The 24620-nt window shown below is 45.9% G+C and overlaps 1 protein-coding gene across 1 annotated transcript in view; it reads left to right on the top strand.

Moving 5' to 3' along the window:
- ITPR1 (inositol 1,4,5-trisphosphate receptor type 1) overlaps nucleotides 1–24620 on the top strand; it is a 157062-nt gene that overhangs the window by 20764 nt on the left and 111678 nt on the right. The window contains exons 4-5 of the mRNA XM_017827044.1: nucleotides 21072–21187; nucleotides 24417–24503. Coding sequence (XP_017682533.1) covers nucleotides 21072–21187; nucleotides 24417–24503 — 203 coding nt within the window. The remainder of the gene's footprint in view (nucleotides 1–21071; nucleotides 21188–24416; nucleotides 24504–24620) is intronic.

Raw genomic sequence — 24620 nt, 5'->3', positions numbered from 1 at the left:
AATGAGAGGGTTATTTATTGTGCCTAAGGCTCACTGACCTGGCCTTGAGTGAGGTTGTATCAAACTGTGGTTTGAGCCAAAGACTGATAATTGGCAATATGGGAGCTCTGATGAGTTATTGTTTTCTTATGTGCAAGTTGGTTATTTGGGTATTAATATAAAAAAATATGTGATATGCTGAGTGAGCTGTCTGTTCTTCACTTTTCTTTGAACTGAGGTTCTGTGGAGCTGTGTTCCATTACCACTTGGTGCTTGAGAGGCCCAAATACATGGGAGGAAGATTTAGACAAGGGGCATCTCAGTGATGCTCCCCAGTTTGGTGTTGGCTCTCGGCGTTCCTGTGAGCCAGAGCAGGTTACCAAGGAATTGTCACCTCTCCTGGCAGTTAAGGTGAAAAGTGCCTGTAATTAGTCAAAATCAACTGTAATTCACTTAATACCTTCCCCAGGACTGAGCTCTGGACTGTCCTGGGTGTGTGGGGTGACAAACAGCTGAGTTTGATTCACAGAAACACTTCTCCCCTGGAAGGTGCTGATGCTTCCATAGCTGAGCTGTCTCAGGCACATCCTCCTGGCTCTCCCTGCTTTGATGATTCCTGGTACAGCTCAGTCACAGGGAGGTGTGATCCATATTCCTGGATCTTCCACTGCACACTCAGATCAGCACTGATGCTTCAGGGTTTTTGTTTTTCTGCCTTCCCCAGTGAGCATTAGGGCATCATACCAGGCTCCTCAGGTTCTTTCCCCTTTGCATTTTTGTGTGTCCAGGTTTGATCTCCTCTCACCCCTTGGCTTGCTGTGCTCAGGAGGTGTTTCATTTTTCAGAGGGAGCAGGTGAATGCAGTGTGACACCCCTGAGGAGCTAATCTGTGTCAAACTCCCCAGAGAGTCTGTTCTGTATCACCTCACATCTCTTGCTTTTAGGGCAGAGTGCAGTTCTGTGCTGTTTGCAGTAGCAGTAAGTTACACTAAAACCTTCCATTTATTTTATTTAAAAAATGAGGCTTTATATTTTGAAAGCAGTTCCATTTCAAAAATACTTTCGATTTAGGGCTAAGTACCCACACCAAAGGAGGCCTTCCAGGCACTGTGTCCAAGTGCCACATGGAAGTCATTAGTCAAAGAGGAACCCAAGTTAAATAATTTCACTTCTCATTTTTTGGGCAGCCTGTTCTCCACTGAGCAAGAGCCCTGACTGCAGCAGTGGTGTCTCAGGGAAGTAAAGCTGTAAGTACTTGTATTTGAGAGCAGTCAGAAGGAAAATAATGAGGCTGCCAGCACAGCCAGCCTTAAAACTGTGCTGTTGGGAGAGCCAGACCTTGCCAGGTGTCTTCGGCAAACAGGCTGTGACACTCACATCCTCCTCCCCTCCCACACTGCTGCTGGAGATGGAGTATCCTGTCCTTCCCCTTGCAGGATTTGGATTCCTCTTTCAAGATGTAGTGCTTAGTGTGTCAACACCTGAGTGTGAGCTCTCTGCTTCAGTGAGTGCTGCCTTCAGAGCACCCCCAGCTGATCCCTCAAACTCCCTGTGATTTGGGGCCTGTCTGTAGAAAAACCTCCAGTCTTTCCTGCAGAACTTTAAAGTTTGTGATCCAAATGCCAGGAAACAAATGAGCTGTTGGTGAAGGTTCTTGTCTCTGGAAAAACTGCTTTGCATTTTTTTGTTGCTGCTTTGAGGTCTGCCTTGGAAAGCACCTTACTGGTTCTTTAGGAATAAACTGGGAAATGTCTGTTTGTTCCCTTGCTTGGCAACTGGCTGATTGGGGGGGAGGGAGTTGCAGAAATCCTGGATTAGCATTGAGTGGCCCCTAAGAAATGTGTAAAAGAAGCCTTATGTCTCACATGAGTGAGACATTACAGATTGACTCTGAGCACAGTGTGCCTCGAAAATTGTATTCTAATGAGCAGCTATTCAGTCAGAGAGGGACTTATGTGTGAGGGGCAACACTTCCTTCGTTCCTAATTTGTGAAAACAGTCAGCCCCGAGCTCTGGGTGTTGGCAATTATCATCTGTTCTGATTACATCATGTACAGGAGTTCAGTGAAAACATAACTCCTTGTGTGGTGGTTGCAGAGCCTTTCTGGAGCTCTCAGTCAGATTTTCAGAGTCAGAAATCACCCTGAGCTCTGCTGACAGCAGAGAAACAGTGACACTGCTGAAAATGCTGCTGCAGGATCCTCCCTGCTTTGACAGAACAAATTCTCCCCGAGCTGGGTTTTATTAAGGCTCTGGAGAGCTGTGCTGTGCAAAAGCAATCTGGTGGCACTTAGACCTTGCGTTCGGTGAATGTCAACCCTTCTATTTGTCGAGGTTAAAAATTATCCAAGGAAAAAAATAAACACAGAACTCGCAGGCATGAGGAAGTGAGGGAGCTGGATGAGGGAGCAGCCATCCTGAAAAGGAAAAAATCTGAGCTAGAGCTACAAAAATCCCTTCCCTCCCCTTTGGAGCAGCACGTGATGTCCACCCAGCACCACTTGGCTGGTGGCAAGCCCCAGGAGCAGAGTTTGGGCTGGTGGTGGCCCAGAGCTCTCTGGGTTGGTTTGGGTTAAGGATTCCAGTCCACAGCTGCTCCTGCTGCCATAGAGCTGCGTTTTACTGTCAAAGAAACAGGGATAAATCTCAGTATTACTGGAATGTAACCGGTACCTCTGTGGGAAGAGGAGGAGTTTAGTCCCCTCTCTGCAAATGTGAGGGGAAGTTGTTGGAGCTCAGGATGAAGGGACCAGGGAGGGCTGAGCTGGGTTTGACGTCAGTGTGTTCCCAAACTCCTCCCAAAAGCAGGAATTGCAGTGCTGATCTGGCAAATGCTCCACCAGTCTGGGCTCAGAGCTTTGATTTACCAGCACCACAGACCTCAGACAAAGGCTGAAGGACCAGGAGGTGGATCTGTGATGTTTCTTGGTCACAAAACTTCAGCACAGGCAGAGCCTCTCTCAGCCACAGCATTTTTATGGCATTATAGCTGGATGTTCTTGGCAAAAGCAAGACTTTGACTTCTCACTTGTGTGTTAACATTGATATTGAAAGTCGCTTTTTGGGGCAGACACGTACGTGCGACTTTGCTGGGGGTTGTGGTGACTTATTCAGTTCTGCCCTTCAAAAGTGCCTTTTCCTTATTGCTTAAAAAGCAGATAATTTGTCTCATGTGATTGCCACAAAAGCTGATCAGAACTTGAGGTCCTGTAAGAGTAACTCAATTACCAAGCTTTTCTGGGAAATCAAAGTTGTGTCATTCTCCTGGTGTAGGAGAATTCTGCAATGGAAATGGGACTGTGTGTGCTTGGTTTGGAGAATGGAAAGCCATCCTCTCCCAGCAGGAATGGCAGCACCCTGTGAGCTCATGGCTTAGGGATTGGAAGGGAAATCTGAAGGCAATATAGATTTTACAGATAATGTTCTGGGTTATTATTGACAAGTTTTAAAATAAGTGGTGAATTTCCATCCTCCCACTCCTCATCAGGCCTTGGTCATGAAGAATGACAATGAGCAGAAGATCCTTCGAGTCTGATCTGCAGGGTTTAATTCCAGATATAATTTCTTCCATATGCAGTCAGTCATGTGCTGAAAGTTTCTGTGTTTTGTGAAGATTTGGGGAACTTGACAGATGATAACTCTGTGTTGGGATCAGAATTTGCCCGCAGAGAACAATTTGCAGTTTAACAGCTTATTTGTCTTACATTCTCCTCACAGTTTCATATTTATATGTGTACAAATAAATATTGCAGGAGGCGTGCACTATATATAGGTTATTTTATAGTTAATTGTAGCTTATGTTAGGAATATCCACTAATATTTCACATCAGCTTCTTTCAATCTTAATATTACGGCTGACATTTAATTTCTAATTTGTATCTGATGGAAACAATTGAGAGGATGTTTCCATATTTATTTTTTAGTATTTAGCTGGAGTTCCCTTGGAAGATCAGAAGCTTTTTTTTTTCACAATAGCTGTTCAATCTTCCCAACCCCCTGTGCTGGGCTGTGAGGACCTTGAAGGCAGATGAGAAAGCCATAAAGGGAACAAATGCAATTAGATTTTTGCTCTATGAAGGGTTTGACTGAGAGGAAACCCTGCAGCTGAGCTGAGGCTGAGCTCATTTCAGGATGTGCTTCCAGAGGAGGGTCACAATTCCCTCTGCACCCCAAGGCAGCACCCATTAAATAGGGAAGGAGAAGGAATGGGGGGAGAGAAAGTGGAATAAGGAAGAGAGGGAAGCCCTCAGCAGGGTTTGGAGGAGCTGGGGAGTCCATGTGGGACTCTTCTTCTTCACACTGATGAGTAAAACTGAATGTTCAGAATTAAACAGGAGAAGATATTTTATTCTTGTAACTTCTCCAAGAATCCCTTACTGAGAAAGAATGTGAATATATTCAAGTTTTTCATTTTCTGAGATTCAACAGAAAAAAAAAAAAGAGGCACCAACCAAGACCTTGGAGAAAACTGAAAGTTCTTGAGGAAAAAAAAGTCAGAAAGATTGGTTCTTGTTTTCAGCCACCTTCCAGGGACAGGGGGTTTCTGTTTGCAGGCATTTCTTCCTCTCAGCTTTTTGTGTTAAAGTTTCCTACCTGATGGCTCTAAACCTTTGTGAGGATCTTTGTGGTGCTTCACTGGGGTTTGTTCCTGCCTAAACCTGGGAAGGGTTTGGGCAGAGCTCTCTGCATCCCACACTGAGTTAATTCCATCTCGCTGTACCTTGTGTTCCCTTTAGCTATTCCCAATATTTACATTTTCTGTTTTCTTTCTTGTACCTTTTCTATGCAGAAACTGCTGGATTTGCTTGTCTGCTCTGGGTTTTTAGAAGTCTGGTGAGCCTGGTCCTTTCTCTGATGTCTGAGGGAGGAGTGAAGTTAAACATCATGTTGGGAGCTAGATATCAAAGTATTCAAAAACCAAAAATAAAAGAGGGGAAAAAAAGTGTCAGGAAATGAGTTGCAGCCTCAGACTTAAAAACTCAGTAACTTTAAAAGAAAAACTTTAATCTCTCAGAGATTTTGAAGTGCCTGTCAGTGTTCCATCCTTCAAGTCGTGGTTAAAGGCTCATTTCAGAAAACCACAGTGACTCAGCTCCTTTGAATATCTGCTCTGTGGTGTGTGTTGGAAGCTCCAAGAGTTCCTCCCGCCTCCAAGGACGGTTTTTATTGGTGGGTAATTCACTGGCAGTACCTTTTGCACCGTCCTAATTTTAAACATACTCTCAATATTTAGATTTTTCAAGTGTAAGGGCATAGTGCCCTAATATTGGTGAGTAGAAAGGAGAACAGTTGTATATAAATATTTATTATTTTGCAAGTGCAAAGGTGAGTTTATCTAGATTTTTTGTTTTCAGATGAAGTCTGTGTTACTCTCTACAACACTGCATGTTCTGGAGGGCAGGGCCTGCCTTGGCCTGGGTTTTATGGCCTCAGGCTCCTGGCTTGGGAATGGTGTGGATGGCATGGAAAGAGCTGGTTCTGGACAGAGCTTTTGTGAGGTGACCTGGTGAGAGCTGATTTTCAATATATCAAAGGGAATTTTTGAGCCAAACCTGTGTAAATACACCTAAACTAGTAAATACACCTAAACTAGTAAATACACCTAAACTAGTAAATACACCTAAACTAGTAAATACACCTAAACTAGTACTAGCAGACTGCACAGGAAGGAACTTGGGCTGCTCCTCAGTGTGGTTGGGCTGCAATAATCTTTTTATCCCTATTTAGTAGGCAGAAGCCTGAGGGTGGTAGGAATAGATGCTGAGGACTGGGTGTTTGTGGTGATTAGAAAAGGAAGGTGCTCCGTGGAATGACCTTTCCATAAGACACAGGGATCTGCAGGACTTTTAACAGTCCAGGACTGAGCTTTGTGGGGCTGAGCCCGGTGTGGGTTTTCTGTGCCAGCTGCCAGGCTGGGCTTTGGAGACTCCCAGGGAGCCAGAGCAACCTCCCAGCTGGAAATGCTGCCTGGAAGGGAATTGCTGGAGTGGCCATCCTGCTCTGCAGCCATTCCTGGGGACGGTGGTGCTGCTGCTCGAGCCGAGGACACGGGAACAATCCCGTCCTCCTTTCTCTCTGTGTTCCCTGGTGGTGCAGGGAAGTGTTGCCATGGAGGAGAGCGTGGGGTGGGAGTGGGCAGGAACCAGCTGCTTTAGGGCCACTCTGGGAGGGATGGGGGAGGATAGCACATGAAGGCTGCTCCTGCAAGCAGTCCAAGGAATTTCTTGCTGTCAGGCATTGTGTGCGTTCCTTGGGGAAGAGCTCTGGTGGCACATAGGGAAGGGTGGAGCTTTGAAGTGAGGGAATTTGCTTTCTCCCCATGTTTTGGGAAGAAGTTACAGAGCTGCTGGGGACAGTGGCCCTCACGGGCCTGTGGTTTTAGCTGAGTGCCTTGTCCACCCTGTGTGCGTTTCTGCACCGTTCAGACCAGTGCTGCTCTTGGATGGTGTGGCCTTCAAGGATGTGCAGAACTCTGTGACTTCTTTAAAAGTTACCTGCAGATTTTTAGTCTAGCTTTCATGACAGATTTGTTGATAATTAAGCAACACTGCTTTACCTGGAATACAGGGGTGACCCGGCCAGCTGTGTATGTGTTGTCCCTCCTGGTGAGGTCAGTGTTCCTGCAGTTCACGTTGGGTGACTGTGTGCTGACTGAGGCTCATTTACCATGGATTGGGAGGCTTTTTCCTGTTGGTCTTATCCCCACAGAGCAACAAATTGACAGTGCAGGGCTAGATGCAGGGGTGGAATTACACGAGACACCAGTGGGCAATTGGACAACCCCTTTTCTTGCTTCTTGTTGTAAATATAACATAGTGGTCAGTCATGGGGGTGACTGGAGGTTTGATGAAAGAAGTGCTCCTCAACTAGTCCCATGCATTAGAAAATGGAAAACCAGGGAAGCAAGAGATCAAGGATGAGTGTAATAGGATATATCCCTGGAAGTGTCCAAGGCCAGGTTGGACAGGGCTTGGAGCAACCTGGGCTAGTGGAAGGTGTCCCTGCCCATGGCAGGGGGTGGCACTGGATGGGCTTTAATGTTCATTCCAGCCCAAGCCATTCTGTGATTCTATGAAATTCTTTCTGGCATCTCCCTGTTGCAATAATTTTGACCCATTTTTGTCACCCTTTTCTAATTATTTCTGAAAACTTTCCTCATTAATCTACTAGACCTTAAAAATGGAGACTGCAGGGATAGTTCCTTCATGAGATTCCATTAGAGTAGAGCAAAGGGTGTTCTGTTGCTGAACTGAGGGATCCATCTGCTACATCACAGTGGGTATATCAGCAGTCTCAGTTTAAACATTTTTAGTAAAAAACAAGAGTTGATTTGTACACATGAGAGGCATATGGCTTAAGGCTTCTACTCAGCAGCTGTTTGGGTGTATTTATTAGTAAGAGTACCACATGGGCGTGTTTGACAAGGAAAACTTGTTCTCTGGAGTGAGGTTGGAGTTTTTGAAGTCAGTCAGTTGAGTGAAGGCTGAAAGCTTTCTGATTTTAGCGGTCATTTGTGTCCCCAGACGTGGGACACCATGTCTGAGAGCGTGGGCTGGCTGATGACAACTTTAAAGACATGTTATAGCAAAGAAACGGAGATAATGTGCATGGAAATTAGGGTGTTTGGCAGTGTTTGTAGTAGTGCAAGTTCAGGGCTGGAATGCAAAGTCTCTGCTGTACCCTCCCTCCACAGCACGTGTGCTCTGACCTGCCATCACAATCCCAGCCTCAGGATTTCCTTAGAGAAGAAATGTGGCCATTCTCAGTGTCATAGAAACATTTTGGCTCAAACTCTGCTCTGCAGTGCCCTGTCCTGCAGCAGCTCATCTCTTTCTCTTCAAACGTTGAGTTTTTGTGACATTTTTAACCACACCTTCAATGGTTTCACCTTGTAAAAGCCTTCAAAGCTTTTTGAATGACCAGGAGGGGAAAACTGCTCAGTGGAAGTGCCACAGGGCATCCCAGTGACCACTTCAGGTCATTAGTAGTTCTCTGTTTCTATTGCAGCTGAAAATCATGGAAATACAATTCACTGAGTTTGTACCAGGCAGTGTCTTTTGGTGAAGTCTCATAATCCTTCTGTAAAAAGGGTGTTTCATTTAACTTAATGTGTAGTATTGTTAGTGCTCCGATCTTTAGCAGGAAAAGAATGGATTTGTTCTGGAAATACCTAATGTGCAGTTCATGGATTTGAATGGAAAAGTAGCAGACTTCTGGAATATTTTCAATGGGCAAAGAGAAGACATGGTTGGTATCTTGAAGTTCACCTTCTAAAAATCCAGAGACGTGGCAGACAGAACTTACCCCACTGCTTCCAGTGGCTTCCTCTTCATACCATGAGTGACTTAGTAAAGGGGAAAGTCCATGAGGAAAGTCCCAAGTGCTTATCCAGATCTAAAAGCTCACAGAAATGCAGATAATCAGCTTTTCTCCTCTTTGTCACATAGATTTTTGTTTCACATAAGATCTGTCTCCTCAGGTGTTTGTTTTGAGGAGAGTTTTTGTTTTGCTTGTGCCAGTTTGAATGAGGTCCAGATATTTAATCAGGACAACTGGCACTTTCCATGATGAAACCTGTGTCTGGGTTTCATTTGGGATTTGCCAAAATAGTTTTTATTTCTGGGTCTATTTTCTGACCCTCTCTAACATTGGGAACACTTGCAATCCACCAGGCTCCATCCTGCTCTGCAGGCCAACAGTTGCACATGGATATTATCAAATCTGTTGGATAGAATTAGGGTTTTTTTTAATTGCTTCTGCTGTTTCTGAATGCCAGGATTTCGTGTAGAAAAGGAAAATCAATCTGAAACCTGATTAAATTAATCTGAAACCTGAAATCCTGAAAGTCAAGGCACAAACCTGACGTAGGTCTGGAAGCAGAAGCTGGACCAAGTGACGCAGCCAGAGAACACTTTTAATGCAATTATGATACAAATAATAATTGGAAATAAAGACAGTGATTGAAACAAATGGAGGAAGAGAAGGGACAGGAGCAGACAATGTTAAAAGAAGACTTCAGTGCATTTTTCTGAACTTGGAAGGTTATTTCTGCTCTGAGGCTGCTGGCAAAGGTGGTGTTTGTGAGCCAGGACGACTGTGTTTGCTGACTCCGGGTGGATGTGAGTGTAGGATGGTTCAGTGATGCAGCTGGTGTTATTTAATAGTTCTCACCAGCCCATCCATCACTTCTGAATCCAGCTTTCTTCCTCACTGATTGATGTGTTATTGCATCAGTAAGGCAGCTTGAAAGATGGCTTAAAACAGAAAAAAATACCTAACTATTGTTCTTTATAGAAAAGGAGATTTTTTTTAAATGGCTGTAGCACAAAGTGGTTTGAATGAATTTATTTTTTTTCTAGACTTTCCAGACCCAAACCCAGATCTGGAGGTATGTGGAGGTGACAGTGGTCATGCCTTGAGGGCGAGTTGGGCACTGTCCCTTTTGACAGTCCGGGTGCATTGGTGTTGTGCTCCAAGGGCTGCATCCCACTTCCACCACAAGGAGCAATTCAGGAAGAACGTGCTCCGTGCTGCAGAGATGGGAAAGGTTTGATCATCACTCTTCCTCTCTGGTTTTCCAGCAGATTCAGCACTCTGGGAAGGCTGCCCAGCTGTGGCTGGGCAAGGCCACAGGAGTGCACAGACCTGCTCATCTCCTGGCAGCTGCAGGAGAGGGGACAGATATGAATGGAGCTGTCTGTTCTCACAGCCCTGAGAAGGCAGCAATTAATGGGCTTTGAAATTCAATGACTGATAAATGTTGTGGGTTTGAAGGTGAATTGGGTCAGGAAGCAGGGGGAGTTCAGGATGGAACACAGCTGGGTACCCCTGGCTTGGCTTGGGTGGAGTGACTGTGTGACTGCAGGGAGGGAGTGCAGGTTAGAAACCAAACACTGCAGAAGGGGGCACCTGAGGGGCAGGTGAGCCCTTATTTTGGCTGCTGCAGCTGCTGTGACAGAGGGTTGAGAAGCCTCAAGGGCAGTTGCTTGCATATTCTCACTGTGGTATCAGCATAAAGGGGGCTTTTGGTTGTTTTCTCCTCAAATGTTTCAGGGGAATAAGAGAGGCATTGCCATGTGCAGTTACAGCACCTAAACCCAAACTTCTTTGCTTCACATTGGACAGGGAGTTAAAGAAATGAAACCAGTGGTTTTCTGTAGAGGTGTGATTTAAATCCATGATTTAGTGTATGAAGTGTTGGTGTCCCTGTGGGCTCTTACTGTCCATGTTCCAGGGGTATAAACAGTTGGGATAAACTGAGGAGTCAGAGAAGCTGCTCTTCCTGGTGGAAAATAGACCCCAAGTTAACAGAGTGTTTATTCTGCAGAAGGCTCACACTTGGAGCCTGCATGAAACATCCCTGAGATGGATGAGAGCATGTTCTACTTCTTTTTATTTCTGCAAGACAGTGAAGTAGTAGAGCAGGAGAAAATAAACAGAATGACATCCATGCCTTTAAAAAAGAGAGAAAGGAGAAAACAACTCAGTTTGTTCTGAAGTTGAAAAAGGAACAGTTTCCCTTTAGTAACTCCTCGTTGTGCTTGTCCTGGTGTAGCAGCACATTGGCAGCTCTGTGCAGAGGTGAAATATGTCCCTCAGGGATACTGGGTACACTCCCAGGATTTGGGCTTTGTCTTGGCTCTGGTGCCAAGCACTTGGAGGTGATGGCAGGTGCCCCACCAGTGTGTGTTTGATACCAGCTCTGGGGATGAGGTGCCTGTTTGCAGTGACAGCATTGCATTAATACCCCCCAAACTCCAGAGAGAATGTCCTGCCTGTGGGACAAACCCACAAACCCCAGGGAGAACATGCTGCCTGTGGGATGACTCCCCCAAACCCCAGAGAGAATGTCCTGCCTGGGGGATGACTCCCCCAAACCCCAGAGAGAATGTCCTGCCTGTGGGATGACTCCCCCAAGCCCAGGAAGAAGGTGCTGCTTGCGGGACAAACAGCTCCAGGCCTCTGCTGGCAGGATCTGCTTCCGCTCGTGGCCCTGGAACATTTGTTCTTCCCCTTTGCAGTCCAGCCCAGGGAAGCTGGCTTGCTCCCCTTCCCATTCTCCAGCTGTCTGCGCTCCGGATCCAGCGTGGCTGTGCTGCCTTGGCTCCCAGCACTCGCTTCCCTTATTTGGTAACACACAGCCCTCCAGCCGTTCCTGGAAGGGGCTGTTTTACTAGTTTAGGGACTATTTTCCACTTTCATTTTTGATCTCTAAAGCCACGGATTGTGTTCCAGCAGCGCTGCTGGCATAGCTTAGCTCCTGGGTGCTGTCAGGCTGGAATCTTGTGCTCTGTGGAAGTGCTTGGATGTTTTATTCCCTCCTGCAATGTGCTGGTTTGCTGCTGCAGAGGCAATATATGGCAGAACTCGTGTTTACACTCTCTATGTACCTTGTCAGCATAATCTGCTCATTAAAGTGCCGAGCAGAGTGCAGCCCTCTGTGCTAGGCCTGCGTTAGGGAGGCCCGGTTTTAATTAGCTGTGTGATTTGTTGGCGTTTTCCATGCTCTGTTCCCGGGGAGGGAAGTGGCAGCAGAGCGAGCTTGGACAGATTGAGCAGCATCACTGGATAGGCCTCAGCAAGAGCATCTCTGGGCCCCTGCCAGGAGGATGGGGACTGTTTAAAGTAGAGAGAGGGAGAGGCCTTAGTGAGGTGAAAGACTCAAGCCAAGCCTAGGAGCAGAAAGCAAGGAATAAAGCTTTTGGACTCGGGACAGATGGGGACAGTGGTGTTTTACCTGGCACTCCAGGGCAGTTGGGCAGCAGGGCTCTGCTCTGTTCAACTCCACCATGATTCTTTCTGTAATTAGGCAGGTCTGAGTTTTCTGCATTTGTCTTTGCTTTATTAAGGCAGTTTGTGGAAGTCTGAGCATCTGTGGCAGCTCTCACCTCACGGTGCTGCCCGCGTGGCACCGGGTGTCTGTGGCTGCTCATGGCATCTCCCACAGCTGGCTGTGCTCTGTGAGCCCTCCAGAGGAAGGAGGGCTTCCCTTCCAGCTTGGGAATTCACTCAGAGCTTCTCCAAGACCACTCTTAGCTGACTGCATCCAGAGAGGAGGAGGATGGGCACCCGGCAGTGCCACAGGAAGGGTCGGGGACTGTGGGAGTCACGGGTGGAGTAGGAGTTGTCAGCGCTGTGCTGTGACAAAAAGTGCAACTGCTGCCTTGGAATATATAAAAAGAAACATTGCCAAAAGACAGAGTAATTATTTTTTCCAGTTTTACTTCCTGGCAGAGACTCAAGTGAAGTTTTTTATTTAGGACCTCGTGCTTCCCGAGGGATACGAACCGACGGGGAGGGAAATGGTCAGGAACACCACTGAGCAGTTTGGCACCTCGGCAGCTGTGGGACAGAGGAGCCTGCAGATGCTGCTGGGAGAGGGAGAAGTTCTCCTTTGCATCCCCATATGGAAAGGGAAGGGAGTTGTGGGGTTACATTGTGAAAATAAATAGGTTAGATGCAGAAATAGTGGAGCCCTGGAAGAGAGGAGTTCAGGAGCTGTGTCAGGAATGGAGCAGCCATGGCTAATTCTGCCTGGGGGAGGGAGGGGTGAGCTCAGGAAGCTCTCTTGGGGGCTGCCAGCCCTGGGAACCTGTGGATTTGGCAGTTCTGCAGGAGGCAGCGGGCCTGGAGTTCAGGAGGATGGCACCTGGTGCAGGAGGAGAGAAACAAATAATCCTTTCAGGGAAGGGATCCCAAGTGCTTCATTAGTGCAAGAAAAATGGAGGCACCGAGTTCAGTTTTATTATTTCTTCCATTCTTCCAAATTAGACCTCAATAACGTTATCAAATATTTATTTAAAGGCCCTGTATCTTTTTTTGGCAATCTGGTTTCTCTTAAAGCCAAATGTGTTTCAGAGCTGAAAATTGAGTAACTTTGTTGAACAGCTGAAAAATGTGCCTTTTCTTTTGTGTCATGCTGTGGTGGCTCATTTCTTATAACATATACACAGAACATTCTTAAATAGAAATAACTCCTACTATGCTGTTCAGTCCTGTCAGCTCTAACAGCACAACTGTATTCTTTCCATGCTGGTCAACACTGATGCTTCCAGAGGGGTTTGAAATTTGATCTTCCTTGTTCTTCCTGTGCTTGGACTGTCCAAGTTTTTCCTGCCTCCTACCCCCACTTCCTGCCCCATTTTCTGCAGGAACTTTAATCCAGAAAAGCAAGAACAAGTGAAGGAGCAAATGTGAAAAAGAAATTTAAGGGGCGAGCAACTGAAATAAAATGAAATTTGGCCAGGAAATGGATATGCTTTGGTTTACTGCTGGGGTAAAGTGTAGATTGAAAAGACCCAAAGATTCTGAGGAAGAATGTGCCAGGATTCCTGTCCTGAGAATCGTGTTATAGTGCCTTGCAGGGACGTTTGTCATGGAAACTATGAAAAGTGAGATAAGGATGGTTTCCTGATCAAGGATCCAGTTCTCAAACCTGGGACAAAGGCTGAAAGCCACAAGAGTTTACTTAAAACTGCTCCTGCAACTCTTATGCACATCAGTTCCCTTTGTGTAAAGTACAAATCCTTCTCCTTGTAGTGTGTAAAAGTTGAGTTTCAGGGCTTGTGGCAGAGAGGAGTTGGCCTTTGAATTTACCTCTTGGCCTGGTTGGCCTCTAGTCCAGGGTTTGTTTTTGTGCTGGACCAGAGGTGGAGCTGAGCTAAGACTAAAAGCTCTCACTGAAACCTGTGGCTTTCTTGGGATCCTGGGTTAGCCCAAATTGATGTGTGCAGGTGTGAACTCTTCTCGTGAGGATTGTTTCCTTCTCCTTCCCCCTCTCCTCAGCACTGAGAGGTTTCTCTTCTGGCTTGTATTTGTGACTCACCAGGAGCCAAATTGGTGGTGCTTTGGCAATTTCTAGAGAGTTTATTCTCAAGTAGCTTCTCTTGGTCCAAGTTATCCATTGTGTCCATAAATTAGACTGTTCCTTGAAGCTTCCAAGGATACCTGGAGCATTCACTGTGTCCTTTACAGCTTTCTCTGAGGCAGCTCCCTGTTTTCTGCCTTCTGAGCTCTCTTGTAGCCTGCTTTGCCCATCCAGGGTAACTTTACCCATCGTGGTGACAAGGAGGCTGATGGTTTCCTTGCTTTCTTTAACCTGGGTGTCAAATGGGACACGTACTGAAATGCATCCGTGTTTTTTAGGATTCTTCCTTTCTCCTTGTGTTGCTCTCCCTTCTGGCTCTGTGTTTTCACGCAGCATCTTCCCTCGGTACCAGAGATAGAAAAAAGCAGCTGGTCTTTCCTGCAAATGTTTCCTTTTGGAGCTGCCTGTGTATCCAGTGTCTAAATATTTCTCTCTTTTTGAGTAGCAGCTTTCTTGTTGAAGGAGACCAAAGAGGTTACGTGGAGAAATAAAACAAACAGTGGCGTATCCTGAACTCTTTGGTGCCGAAGGTGTTCTCTTAAAGGGGAATTTCTCCAGTCAGTGTTGGGTGGTTTTTTGGGCATTGAGGTCGTGGGGGTGTGAGTTGTCTGTGCTTTGGTTCTGAGTTTAGCCTGAGGTGTGACAGTGTGTCCAGAGCCTCACCCTGCAGGTGAGGAGCGAGGTGTTTACTCTTCCCTGCTGGAATAAACTTATCCTGCTCAGCTTACACTGGAGGAAAGGTCAGCTTGGATGGGCCTTGGAGCCACTGTCCATGGCAGGGGGTGGAATTAGATGAGCTTGAAGGTCCCTTCCAACCCAAACCCTCCCGTGATTCCATGATTCCAAGGACGGCTTTTCCCACAGTAAATTTCAGTGCATCTAAACTGCTGTGTTTATTATTTATAAGTTACTAACAGGGTAATGTGGAGTCGTATGCTAATTAATTACGTGGCCAAAAAGCCGTTGCTTTTTAATTAATGTTTCTTTAGCAGGCATTGATATTCAGTGTCCACCTCTCAGGTCTATAATTTTCCTGTCTCTGAAATCATTGTTGCACTTGTCTCCCTTTGGTTTGATACCTCAGCCCCAAGTTAATAACAATTATATTATTTCCTGTGTTGTTACAGCTTGAACAAACGAAGCAGCAATTCCCATTGGTGGGACTTTGCATAAATGAAGATAATACAGGAGGGTGGTTACCCTCGTGTCTTGCAGATGGGAATTGAGGGTGGTTATTTTAACATAAAAATTAAAATGTATTTAGATCACAAATGGTGCAGGCTCTGTATTTAAATGTTGGTTGCAAGGGTGATTTTCCTCCTTTATTCTGCTTTAAAAAGCAAAGCACTGAAAGCCCTTGGAACACCAGGATGCAGCAGCACAGCAGGGAGGTGACAGACGTCACCACTGCACAAACCTCAGGGGTTGTGTGTTGGAATCCGGAGGGATTGGGCTGCTCTGCAGAGGGATGGGATTGCTGCGAGACCTTTGGGCTTGGCATAAAATCCCACGATGGTTTGGGTTGGAAGGGCCCTCAAAGCTCATCCCATCCCACCCCCTGCCATGGGCAGGGACACCTCCCACCAGCCCAGGTTGCTCCAAGCCCCGTCCAGCCTGGCCTTGGACACTCCCAGGGGTGGAGCAGCCACAGCTTCTTTGGGTTCCATCCCAGCCCTGCTCATCTGTGCTTCAGTTTTCCCCTCTTGTGGAGTGGCAGAGCTGTTTGTAACACAGGGTTTGACTGGAGTTCTCCCAGCAGGCTGGACATGCAGGGTTCAGGCTGTTTTCCTGCTGGGATGGAGCCGTGGTTGGGCTCCGCTGGGGCAGCAGGGCTGGATCCTCACAAAATCCCTGCTGGAAATGAGCTGCTGTGCTCCCAGCAAAGCCTGATCACAGCAAATTGAAAATGAAAGGATGTCTTCTCAGCACAAAGAGAGGTCTTTCAGGAGGATCAGGTTCCTTTTTTCTTCCTCTTCATGGAAATGCAGGAATGATTGATAATCAACACATTTCTGTAGCTGCTTTTGTTCTTTATTCTTTGAACCTCTTAGGCTGTCATCTATTAATTTTAAATCTCAGAAGGAACAAGTATAGAAATAGATGATGGAGTAATCCAAGGGCTTCTGAGGAGGTGAAACTTGCCTGTGATTGAACACAGGCATTTTGTATTATTCTCTAGGCCTCCTGCATGAAAATATTGCATTTAAGTACAAAAGAGGTCTTCATTTTGTCTTTAAATAAATAAACTCTTCATCCTGTGAAGTGTTATCATCCTTGTGAGTGTATTGAAGCTGGGCACTTTCATAAATATGAAGTCAAGAAGTCTATTTGCAGAGTGTTTCTATCATTGCCAGCTCTGTTACTTGCTCATTGCAGCTATTTTTTTATATTTGAAATAAAAGATACTATCCACATATTTCTCTCCTATGAGCAGGCTTTGGCCTTGGGGAAATATCAGGTACCTAAGTATAGAAAAGTCTGAAGAGAAACCGATAAATTTCAACAGGGAATTGCTAATTTTCTTTTAATTTTAGTATTGGTGTACAAAGAGGAGTTTGGTTTTTTCCAAGTAACGAAGAAACAGCTGTGTTGGTGTTAAATATTCAGTGGATTTGTAAGTGACTTATTTAAGGATCTTCAATTTTGTAGATTTCCCTCATCTGAGAGCACCTTAAAGTATGATTTTTGTGAGGGGGAGTAATTTTTCTTGGTTCTTACCTTTCTCCAATTGGCATCTTGTAGAGTCTGGGTTTAAAAACCAAAATACCGACACACCTTTTTGTTGCCAACAAAGTATTTGATTCTTGCTTCCTCCAACTGCAGAAAAGTTGGGGAAGACTTTCTACTAAATGCTTAAAATAGGCAGTGGAGATGTGGAAAAAATGATGAGTGCTGGGTTATACAACCAGCCGGGCTGGGGCTGAAAGTGCTTCCAGATCATTCAGAATTGGGTACTTTGGGAATGGCAGAGGGAGGAAAATGGTGTTCTGGCCCCAAAACTGAGCTGATCCAGCAGGAGCAGAGATGGCACCTGAGGGGAGCCTGAAAGGGAGATGGAGAGAGACTGTTTACATGGGCCTGGAGGGACAGGATAAGGGGGAATGGCTTCACACTGACAGAGAGCAGGGTTAGGTGGGATATTGGGAAGGAATTCCTCCCTGGGAGGGTGGGGAGGCCCTGGCACAGGTTGCCCAGAGAAGCTGTGGCTGCCCCTGGATCCCTGGAAGTGTCCCAGGCCAGGTTGGACGGGACTTGGAGCAACCTGGGCTAGTGGAAGGTGTCCCTGCCCACGGCTTCCAGCCCAAAGCATCCCAGTGGCTGTGTCCAGCTGTCACCAGCACAGGCACCATGAAGAGCTTTGGGTGTCAGCAGTGCCTGTGCAGCAGCTTTCTGAGCTGTCCTCGTGTACCAGCAGTAGGATTGATGTAATGACATTACTTAATGCCCCAAAAGGTGGGAAAACCCTCTGAAGGGAAGACTGGAATTGCTGGGAGTGTTTGAGTTATGCATTTCTAGGCAGCTTGGTCTAAAAGAAGGTGATGATGTCTTGGGTGGGCTCTGAAATACTTTATTTCCTTCTCCAGATCATTCCAGCCTCTGTAAACCTGGTATTTGCAATTTTGGATAAGTGTAATAATCTTGACATACTACTTAAATGGGACTTAAAAAAAAAAAAAAGGACAGAAAATGGTCAGTCTGGTCAGGTTTTTAATTGTGTTATGAGAGCAAAAATTGGGCATTGGGAATGTGACTGGTTGGGCTTGGACTGGCAGGAAGGGTTGGAAGTTTGGAGACTATGCTGAGTAGGAAAAGGTCTAGTCAGGAGAAGGGAATGTAAAAGGGAGAAGAGAAAATTAAAAACATAGAGGAAAAGGAGTTGCAGTTGGAATAATGTTGCTGGCAAGTTTGAACCCCAGAATACTTTGGGACATGGGATTTTCTGGCATTCCCAGTATCCTTGGTTTTGACTATTGCTCTGTGCTGCTGGTGCATGCAGGGGACAGCCAGGCCTTGCTGGTGACATTTCCTGGAGCTGCAGGTGGCAGAGCCCCCGCGGGATCTCGGTGTCCCAGCAGGGAGAGCATTCATCCCTCACGGGGTGCAGTTACAGTCGTGCTCCCTCTTGCTTTATTCCATGCAGAGGAATCGCTGACAGGAGAGCAGGATTTAGCTTGGGAGCATTGAAATGCACATTTAATACGTGCCCATGTAACATTCATCATCCTGGTGGGGTGGTGTAGGATTATGCAATCGCTTTTTCCTGTGGGACCTTTGTTGGGTGTTCAGGCTTGATGTATCATCATTTCATCAACAGTGACGTGGTGGTTTATTTTTATACTTACTCATTGTGCAATTCTGCCATTTTTCACTGGGTATCATGAAGATCTGAAAGGAAAATGCATTCCTTCCTGGTTAATATTCAACAAACAGTCTATAAAAAGATGTGGTTACTGTGCAGTAATTGCTTTATTTATCACCTTTCCTATGTGGCTAAAATCTGCTTGAATCTTTGATCAGAGCAGAGAGCCAGTGGTTTGGGCTGCTTTGGCTTCATTTGGGATCTTAGACCTAAATTCCATAAGGATCATGTCTGGGAAGAGTTGGTTCATCTTACACAGTCACCACTACTGTGGGTTGCACATCCCTGGCCGTGATGGTGCTCAGGTAGCACATCCTTGATGTTATAAACATAGAAGCCCATGAGACCTGGAGAGCTGAAAGTCTTCTGGCCACAAAGTTGATGTAGTTTGACCCTGAAGCTGATGTAGTTCGACCCACGGTGAACTACATTCAGTAACAGTCAACCTTCGGTGGCCATGTTAAAGTGAGTAAGGCACAGCTGAACTTCTCAACCACTTCAGAAATAGATTTCATAGAACAAATACTAGAAGTGAAAATATTGGGTGCTTTTTCTTGTTTGTTTTAGATCTGTAGCTTTTTAACTGGGATGGAAAGCTAAGAAAACCACGTTATGTTTTCCCTTCTTGCATTGGACAAGGTCAAACTCTTGGAGACCTCTCCTGGTGCCTGAGGGAGGAGAGGGGGCTGCTTGCATTAACAATTTAGAAGTTAAACCTAACTTGACAACTTTCTTGACTGAAGAGGATGGAAAGAAGTTCACTGTGACTAAATCTAGCATACAATTAATTCTTCTCTGCAGTTCTGTGTGTTAATTGCTGTCATTGTGTGAACTGATGGTTTCAGCAAAAATAGAAAATTTTATAACTGGTGTGTTGCTTACAATGCAGTCTTAGTTTGAAGTGCCAGCCCGCAGTGGCTTTTTGAATCTCTTCTGTGCTGTCAATCTCTGTGAATCATCTTTATGTAAATGGAAGAAGCCGTTGAAGAGAGCAAACCTGGGAAGTGTGGTTTGCGCTTCCCTCGTGGCTCAGAAGCTTTGGGGTGGTGGTGGCAAAGTGGAGCTGAGTGTTTCTGGAGAGCTGCAGTTAAACCTCCTTCCAGGAGCCCTCAGCTCTCTGTCTGTCCCCAGTGTCACTGTTAAAGGGCCCCAGTGCTGTACCCGGGTCCTTCCGTATCTCTGTGGGTATACTGGGCTGGTATATTGGTATATGGCAGGTAAACTGGTCCCCAGCCAAGCAGGCTGCAGGAATCCCTGTGCTGGTTTGGGACAGATTGATCAGCCCACTTGGCAGTCAGTGCCTCACTGAGATGAAACAACGATCTGCCACCACTGCTTCATCCTCCCTGTTAGGAGTGGGTTTAATTTTTAGGACAGACTTTGAAGACCATCCTGCTGTGAAGGTGGGGAGGCCCTGGCACAGATTGCCTAGAGAAGCTGTGGCTGCCCCATCCCTGGAAGTGTCCAAGGCCAGGTTGGACGGGGCTTGGAGCAACCTGGGCTGGTGGAAGGTGTCCCTGCCCATGGCAGGGGGTGGCACTGGATGGGCTTTGAGGTCTCTCCCAGTCCAAACCTTCTGGTTTTTTGATGATTTTTTGTCCTCCTGTGAAAGGTGTTGCTTTGGGGATGGATTAGACAGGCAGGGTGGCATCAAATGGGGCTTTTCTTTAGGAAAGGCATTAGAAGTGTGAACGTGTCCATCTCAAATGGTGTCCTGAGGTAAAATTACCGAGGTCTGTCTCAACCTCTGGCAGAGCTGAGATGGCTTGTCTTCAGGATTGGATTTTTCCCTTTTTGGTTGATGTGAATCCAGAGTGTCCATTAACCAGGCAGCCAATGAGCAGCTCTGCTTTCCAGGCAGTGAAGACAAACCCCTAAGTCGGTCTCTCCTCACCTTCCTGCTTCCAGAATTGTCTGCAGGGATACACCAGGAGCCTTGAGGAAGGCCCTGTGGATTAGGCCTGAAGTGTTATATCCATATCATTGCCAGAGAGGCTGGGAACAGCCTCCTGGCTCTTTTGGCACTTTGGTTGAACTTCTGAGCTGCTACTTTCGGCGCTGCCTTTGAATAGCTGAATTTATTTTTCTGCGTGTTCCGTTGCTTGGAGACAGTGAGGAGGAGAAACAGTCACTGCAGCTCATTTGGGTTCATTGCTGATAAGTTAGCATCTCTAATACAGAAATGTATTTTTAATAAGACTAATGAGCTGTGATTCCTGACTTTTGCCAGGCAGAATGTTAAATAAACTGTCAGTGTACTGGGTATAGAACCTGACACCCCGAGGGCTTTGATGTCACCTCGAGCAATGCCCTGAGTGGCTGTGCTTGTGCAGGCTCTTCTTTGGGAGGGTTTTATGCTGCTGCCACTTTATTAGGTGAATTTCTCCTGTCACTTTATTAGGTGAATTTTTTTGTCCTATGTTCCCTAGAAATAGAAGGGATTAGATTTAAAAACTTAACAGACAGCAACAGCAACAAACCCACCCCCCCAAACCAAAGCCCCCCAACCTGACATTGTGTACCTGCTGAAGGACAACAACTCCAAGCTGAGAGTGCCCAAGACAAATGTGTTTGCCTGGGAAAGCACTGGAACGTGTTCCCGTTTTAGTCTGGTACTGTTTTCGACTGGGACAAGTTATAAATTTTCTGGTCTTGCATCAGATGTTGGCAGCAGCAGTTAGTTTTTAATCATTCATGGGGCAGCATTCCTGTTGCTCAAAAAAGCATTTGTCTGATCAAGAGCTTTCCAGAATTTGTTTATAAACCCTTCCTTGCCGCTGGAATATTTGGACGGCGTTAGCAGCAAAAGCCCAGATAATTTTAAATAGCTGAAGCCATCTCTCTGTTTATTCCCTGTTTTTATAGATTGCCTGTTCAAGCTGTGTCCCATGAACCGGTACTCAGCTCAGAAGCAGTTCTGGAAGGCAGCAAAGCCGGGAGCCAACAGCACCACGGACGCCGTGCTGCTCAATAAACTGCACGTGAGTGTTCACCCTCGGGCCCCTCTTCACCATCAGCACTCAGACAGCCTGATTTAAACAAGGATTTCTAATCAACTGGACACCATGAACAGGGAGACACCAGCAGAGTACATAAAGATCAATGTGCAGGACTCCTTTGGAGGTGGTCAGATCCTCTCATTTATATAAAATGCTGCTCAAGGTCTGTGTCCCCCAGTACTGGTGTCCATGGTGCTGCTTTGGAACCATGGTGGCCCTTGAGGCTCCTGTCATTAACCTGTGCTAAATGTCACGGGGCTCTAAGTGGGCATTTTGGGTGGGAAGAGCGTAAAAATGGGACCCCTGAAACAACTGCACAGAATTCTCAGGCATCGCATCTCGACGTGGGAAACTGTGAGCTGCTGGTCTGATCAACCCGTTGGGATTCCTCAAACAGAGCTGCTGTTGCTACACGTGAAGGTTGATGGGTAATTATGAGTAATTAGAAGGCCAGCCAGCCTCTCCTTCCATATTAGCTCGCAGTATTTAATATTTTCTGGGTAAAATGTTGACATTCAGCAGCTGAAAACTCGGTAAGGCAGTTGATTGCTGTTTTTAGAGTTCCTATGTAAAAAAAAGCCAACTTAACTTAAATACCATCTGTTGACTTTAGAGTTAAATAAACTCCATGTTTATGTTAAAATTACATAGTTGGAGTACTTCATGTCAAAATTACAATTTGGGTATTTTTAGTCTCTTTAAGCCTATATTAAGCTCATTGTAGCCTGAAATACGGAATGGCCCCGTAGGAGAGTGTCACTTGCTGATTGCCATATGGCTGCCTTGCTCTTGCACTGCACAAAGACCCACCGTTGGACTCATTTTGCTTCTGAAAATACAGTTTTATAAGCTAGAAGTATTAACTTGGCAAGGACAGAGCTATTTTGGTACTGGCTGTAGCACAGAGGTCCCTCACCTGGGCTGTGTTTCTCATGTTGGTAAGAGAAGGAGACACTGGCAGCAGGTTGGAAGTGATGGGGATTCTGGGTTGGTTATTTTGGTGTATAAGGAAAGGGGAGAGTTCATGGATTTTAAGAGAAATTATGGTATAAATACTGCATCATGCAGAAAAAAAAAAAAGGCTTTGGAATTGTCCTGGATTACAGTGTCACTGGGAGTTGTCTTCCCTTCCCAGTGCAGGTGTCTGGGATCTGTCCCTGCTCATGTGACACTTTGCCCTTTTGTGCCAGTGTCCTGGAAATACAGGATTAGATTTTTTCCAGAATTAGCCCCAGCTGAGTGATGTTTGCAGAGAAATGTCCCACCATGAACTGCTTGATTTGGTGGCAGGGTTTGAGCGCTCTCAGTTTTATTGGGATCGTTTCATCTGCATCGCTCTGACACGAAGGCTGACGGGCTGAATCAGTGACCTGGGGCTTGGAAATAATTGGGGGCCATGTACCTCACTCACATCCAAACTTCTCTTTCTGCCTGTCACGTTGGGCCCACGTGTCACCTTTTCCATGTGTCGGCACGGGGGATGCACCAAACCCCGTGTGGTCTGTGTGGGGCCCTGTCCACGTGCTCAGGGGTGAGAGCTCTGCCCAGGGGGAGGTTTCTTTATCAGTGCCTTTGATTTCCAGCCCAATCGATGATGCAAGATGGGTTCATCACCACTTGCCTTTTTTGGCTTCTGTTTGTCTGCTGGTGGAATTTACTGTGTGCCACGGAGTGCTCGGTGCTGAGGTCAGGTTATTTTAAGTTAATGCCATTTAAGGGATTTAGAATCTGGGACACTTGTCTCTCCCTGGTCCCACCTCGGTGCTGGTTGAGGAGCTGACATCTAGTGGCCAGAGAAGTCCTTCTTCTGGGATGATTGTCAGGTTTGGTGGGTGCTCGGGAAGTACATCCGGAGTCCTAATCGTGTTTTCGCGGAATACGTTATTTTCTGTATTGATAATCAGTGTGGCAGGTAGAGAAGTCCTGTCTGTGATTGCTGGTGGTCGAGAGGGATCTGGTGTCTTAAAGAAATCCTTTCTTGACAGACTACTTGGAAATCAAGAAAAAAAAAGTTATATTTCAGTATTAAGGAGAAAATTGTGCATTGCTGGATGTACTTTTGAATTTGAGTGAGCAGCTGTATCTCAGGTTCTCCTGGAGCAAGAGCCAGTTATGATACCTAACACAGCTTCTAAAAATAGCACATTTTGAGTGAGCTGGAATGGTGAAATTCTGTAACAGTGAGCAGAGAAATCTTCCTTTGAGGTAGCTGAGCTTTGTCCTGTGTTGCTGGTACTTCATCTCGCCATAGTGAGGAACTGTGGGCACTTTTCTCCTCCAAGAGAGAACTGGACCTGCCATAGTCCTTGAGACCCAAACCATAAACCTTGATCCTTAGCCTCCTAACAAGTTCAGTTTTAAATTACCCTCTACCACCAGATAGCAGTTAAAGCAAATACAGATTTATATTTTTAATTAAAATCCTGTTTCATCTAAAGTGAGGGAGAATTTCTTAACCAAATGAAATGGTTTTAATAACAGCCTGGGCAAAATAACTCACTTTTAAAGCAAAAAGTGCAAGAGGTTTGTTATAAATTATTAACTATTACTATGTGTTCCTCTAATCACTCAGTTTTGGAGGAGCTTTCCCTTTTATTCCCCTGTTGGCGTGATACAGGGATGCTCAGCTGTAGCACAGAGTATCCAACAGCCTCGGGAAGGATGAGCTCTGGTGCTGGGAGTTGGGAATTCGGGTACCCAGAGCTGCAGTGGGCATTTGTACACATCTTCTCAATGATCCTGCGGCACGGGGTGGGGGGATTGGAGACGTTATAAAAAGACAGGCTGGAGAGGAGCTGGAGCCTGTATTGGCAGAGGAAAATAAAAAATCAAAGTTGCAGTTCTTTCCATTTGTATAGAAGTCAGTAGAAAGGAGCATAGAATTCCTGACTGGAGTTGTTACCCATCCCTTTTCATCTCTTCCCCCCACAGGTACTTGCCTTCTACTCTGTCTGAGCTTTTCATCTCATATTTTATTCCAAAATTTTGTCAAATTGTACCCTAATTACTTAAATGCTGTGTATCTGTCTTCCTAAGCAATTGAAAAAGGGAACTGGAAATTATGCTGTTGGAAGCTGGAAAAAAAGGAAATTGGGCTATTTCAGCTGCTCACTGTTGTTCCAGTTCTTTGAAATACTCTCCAAGAGCCTCAGGTGTTTGGCCACCCTTTTGTAAAAACCCAGGGAATTAAATTATTATCCCTTGATTTCAGCATGCGGCCGACTTGGAGAAGAAACAGAACGAAACCGAGAACAGGAAACTGCTGGGAACAGTCATCCAGTATGGGAATGTGATCCAGGTAGGCTGTGGGAACAGTCATCCAGTATGGGAATGTGATCCAGGTAGGCTGTGGGAACAGTCATCCAGTATGGGAATGTGATCCAGGTAGGCTGTGGGAGCAGTCATCCAGTATGGG

Source organism: Lepidothrix coronata, unplaced genomic scaffold, assembly GCF_001604755.1.
Source record: "Lepidothrix coronata isolate B3197 unplaced genomic scaffold, Lepidothrix_coronata-1.0 Scaffold134, whole genome shotgun sequence".
Lineage (NCBI taxonomy): Eukaryota > Metazoa > Chordata > Aves > Passeriformes > Pipridae > Lepidothrix > Lepidothrix coronata.
This window is presented reverse-complemented; position numbering and strand designations above follow the sequence as displayed.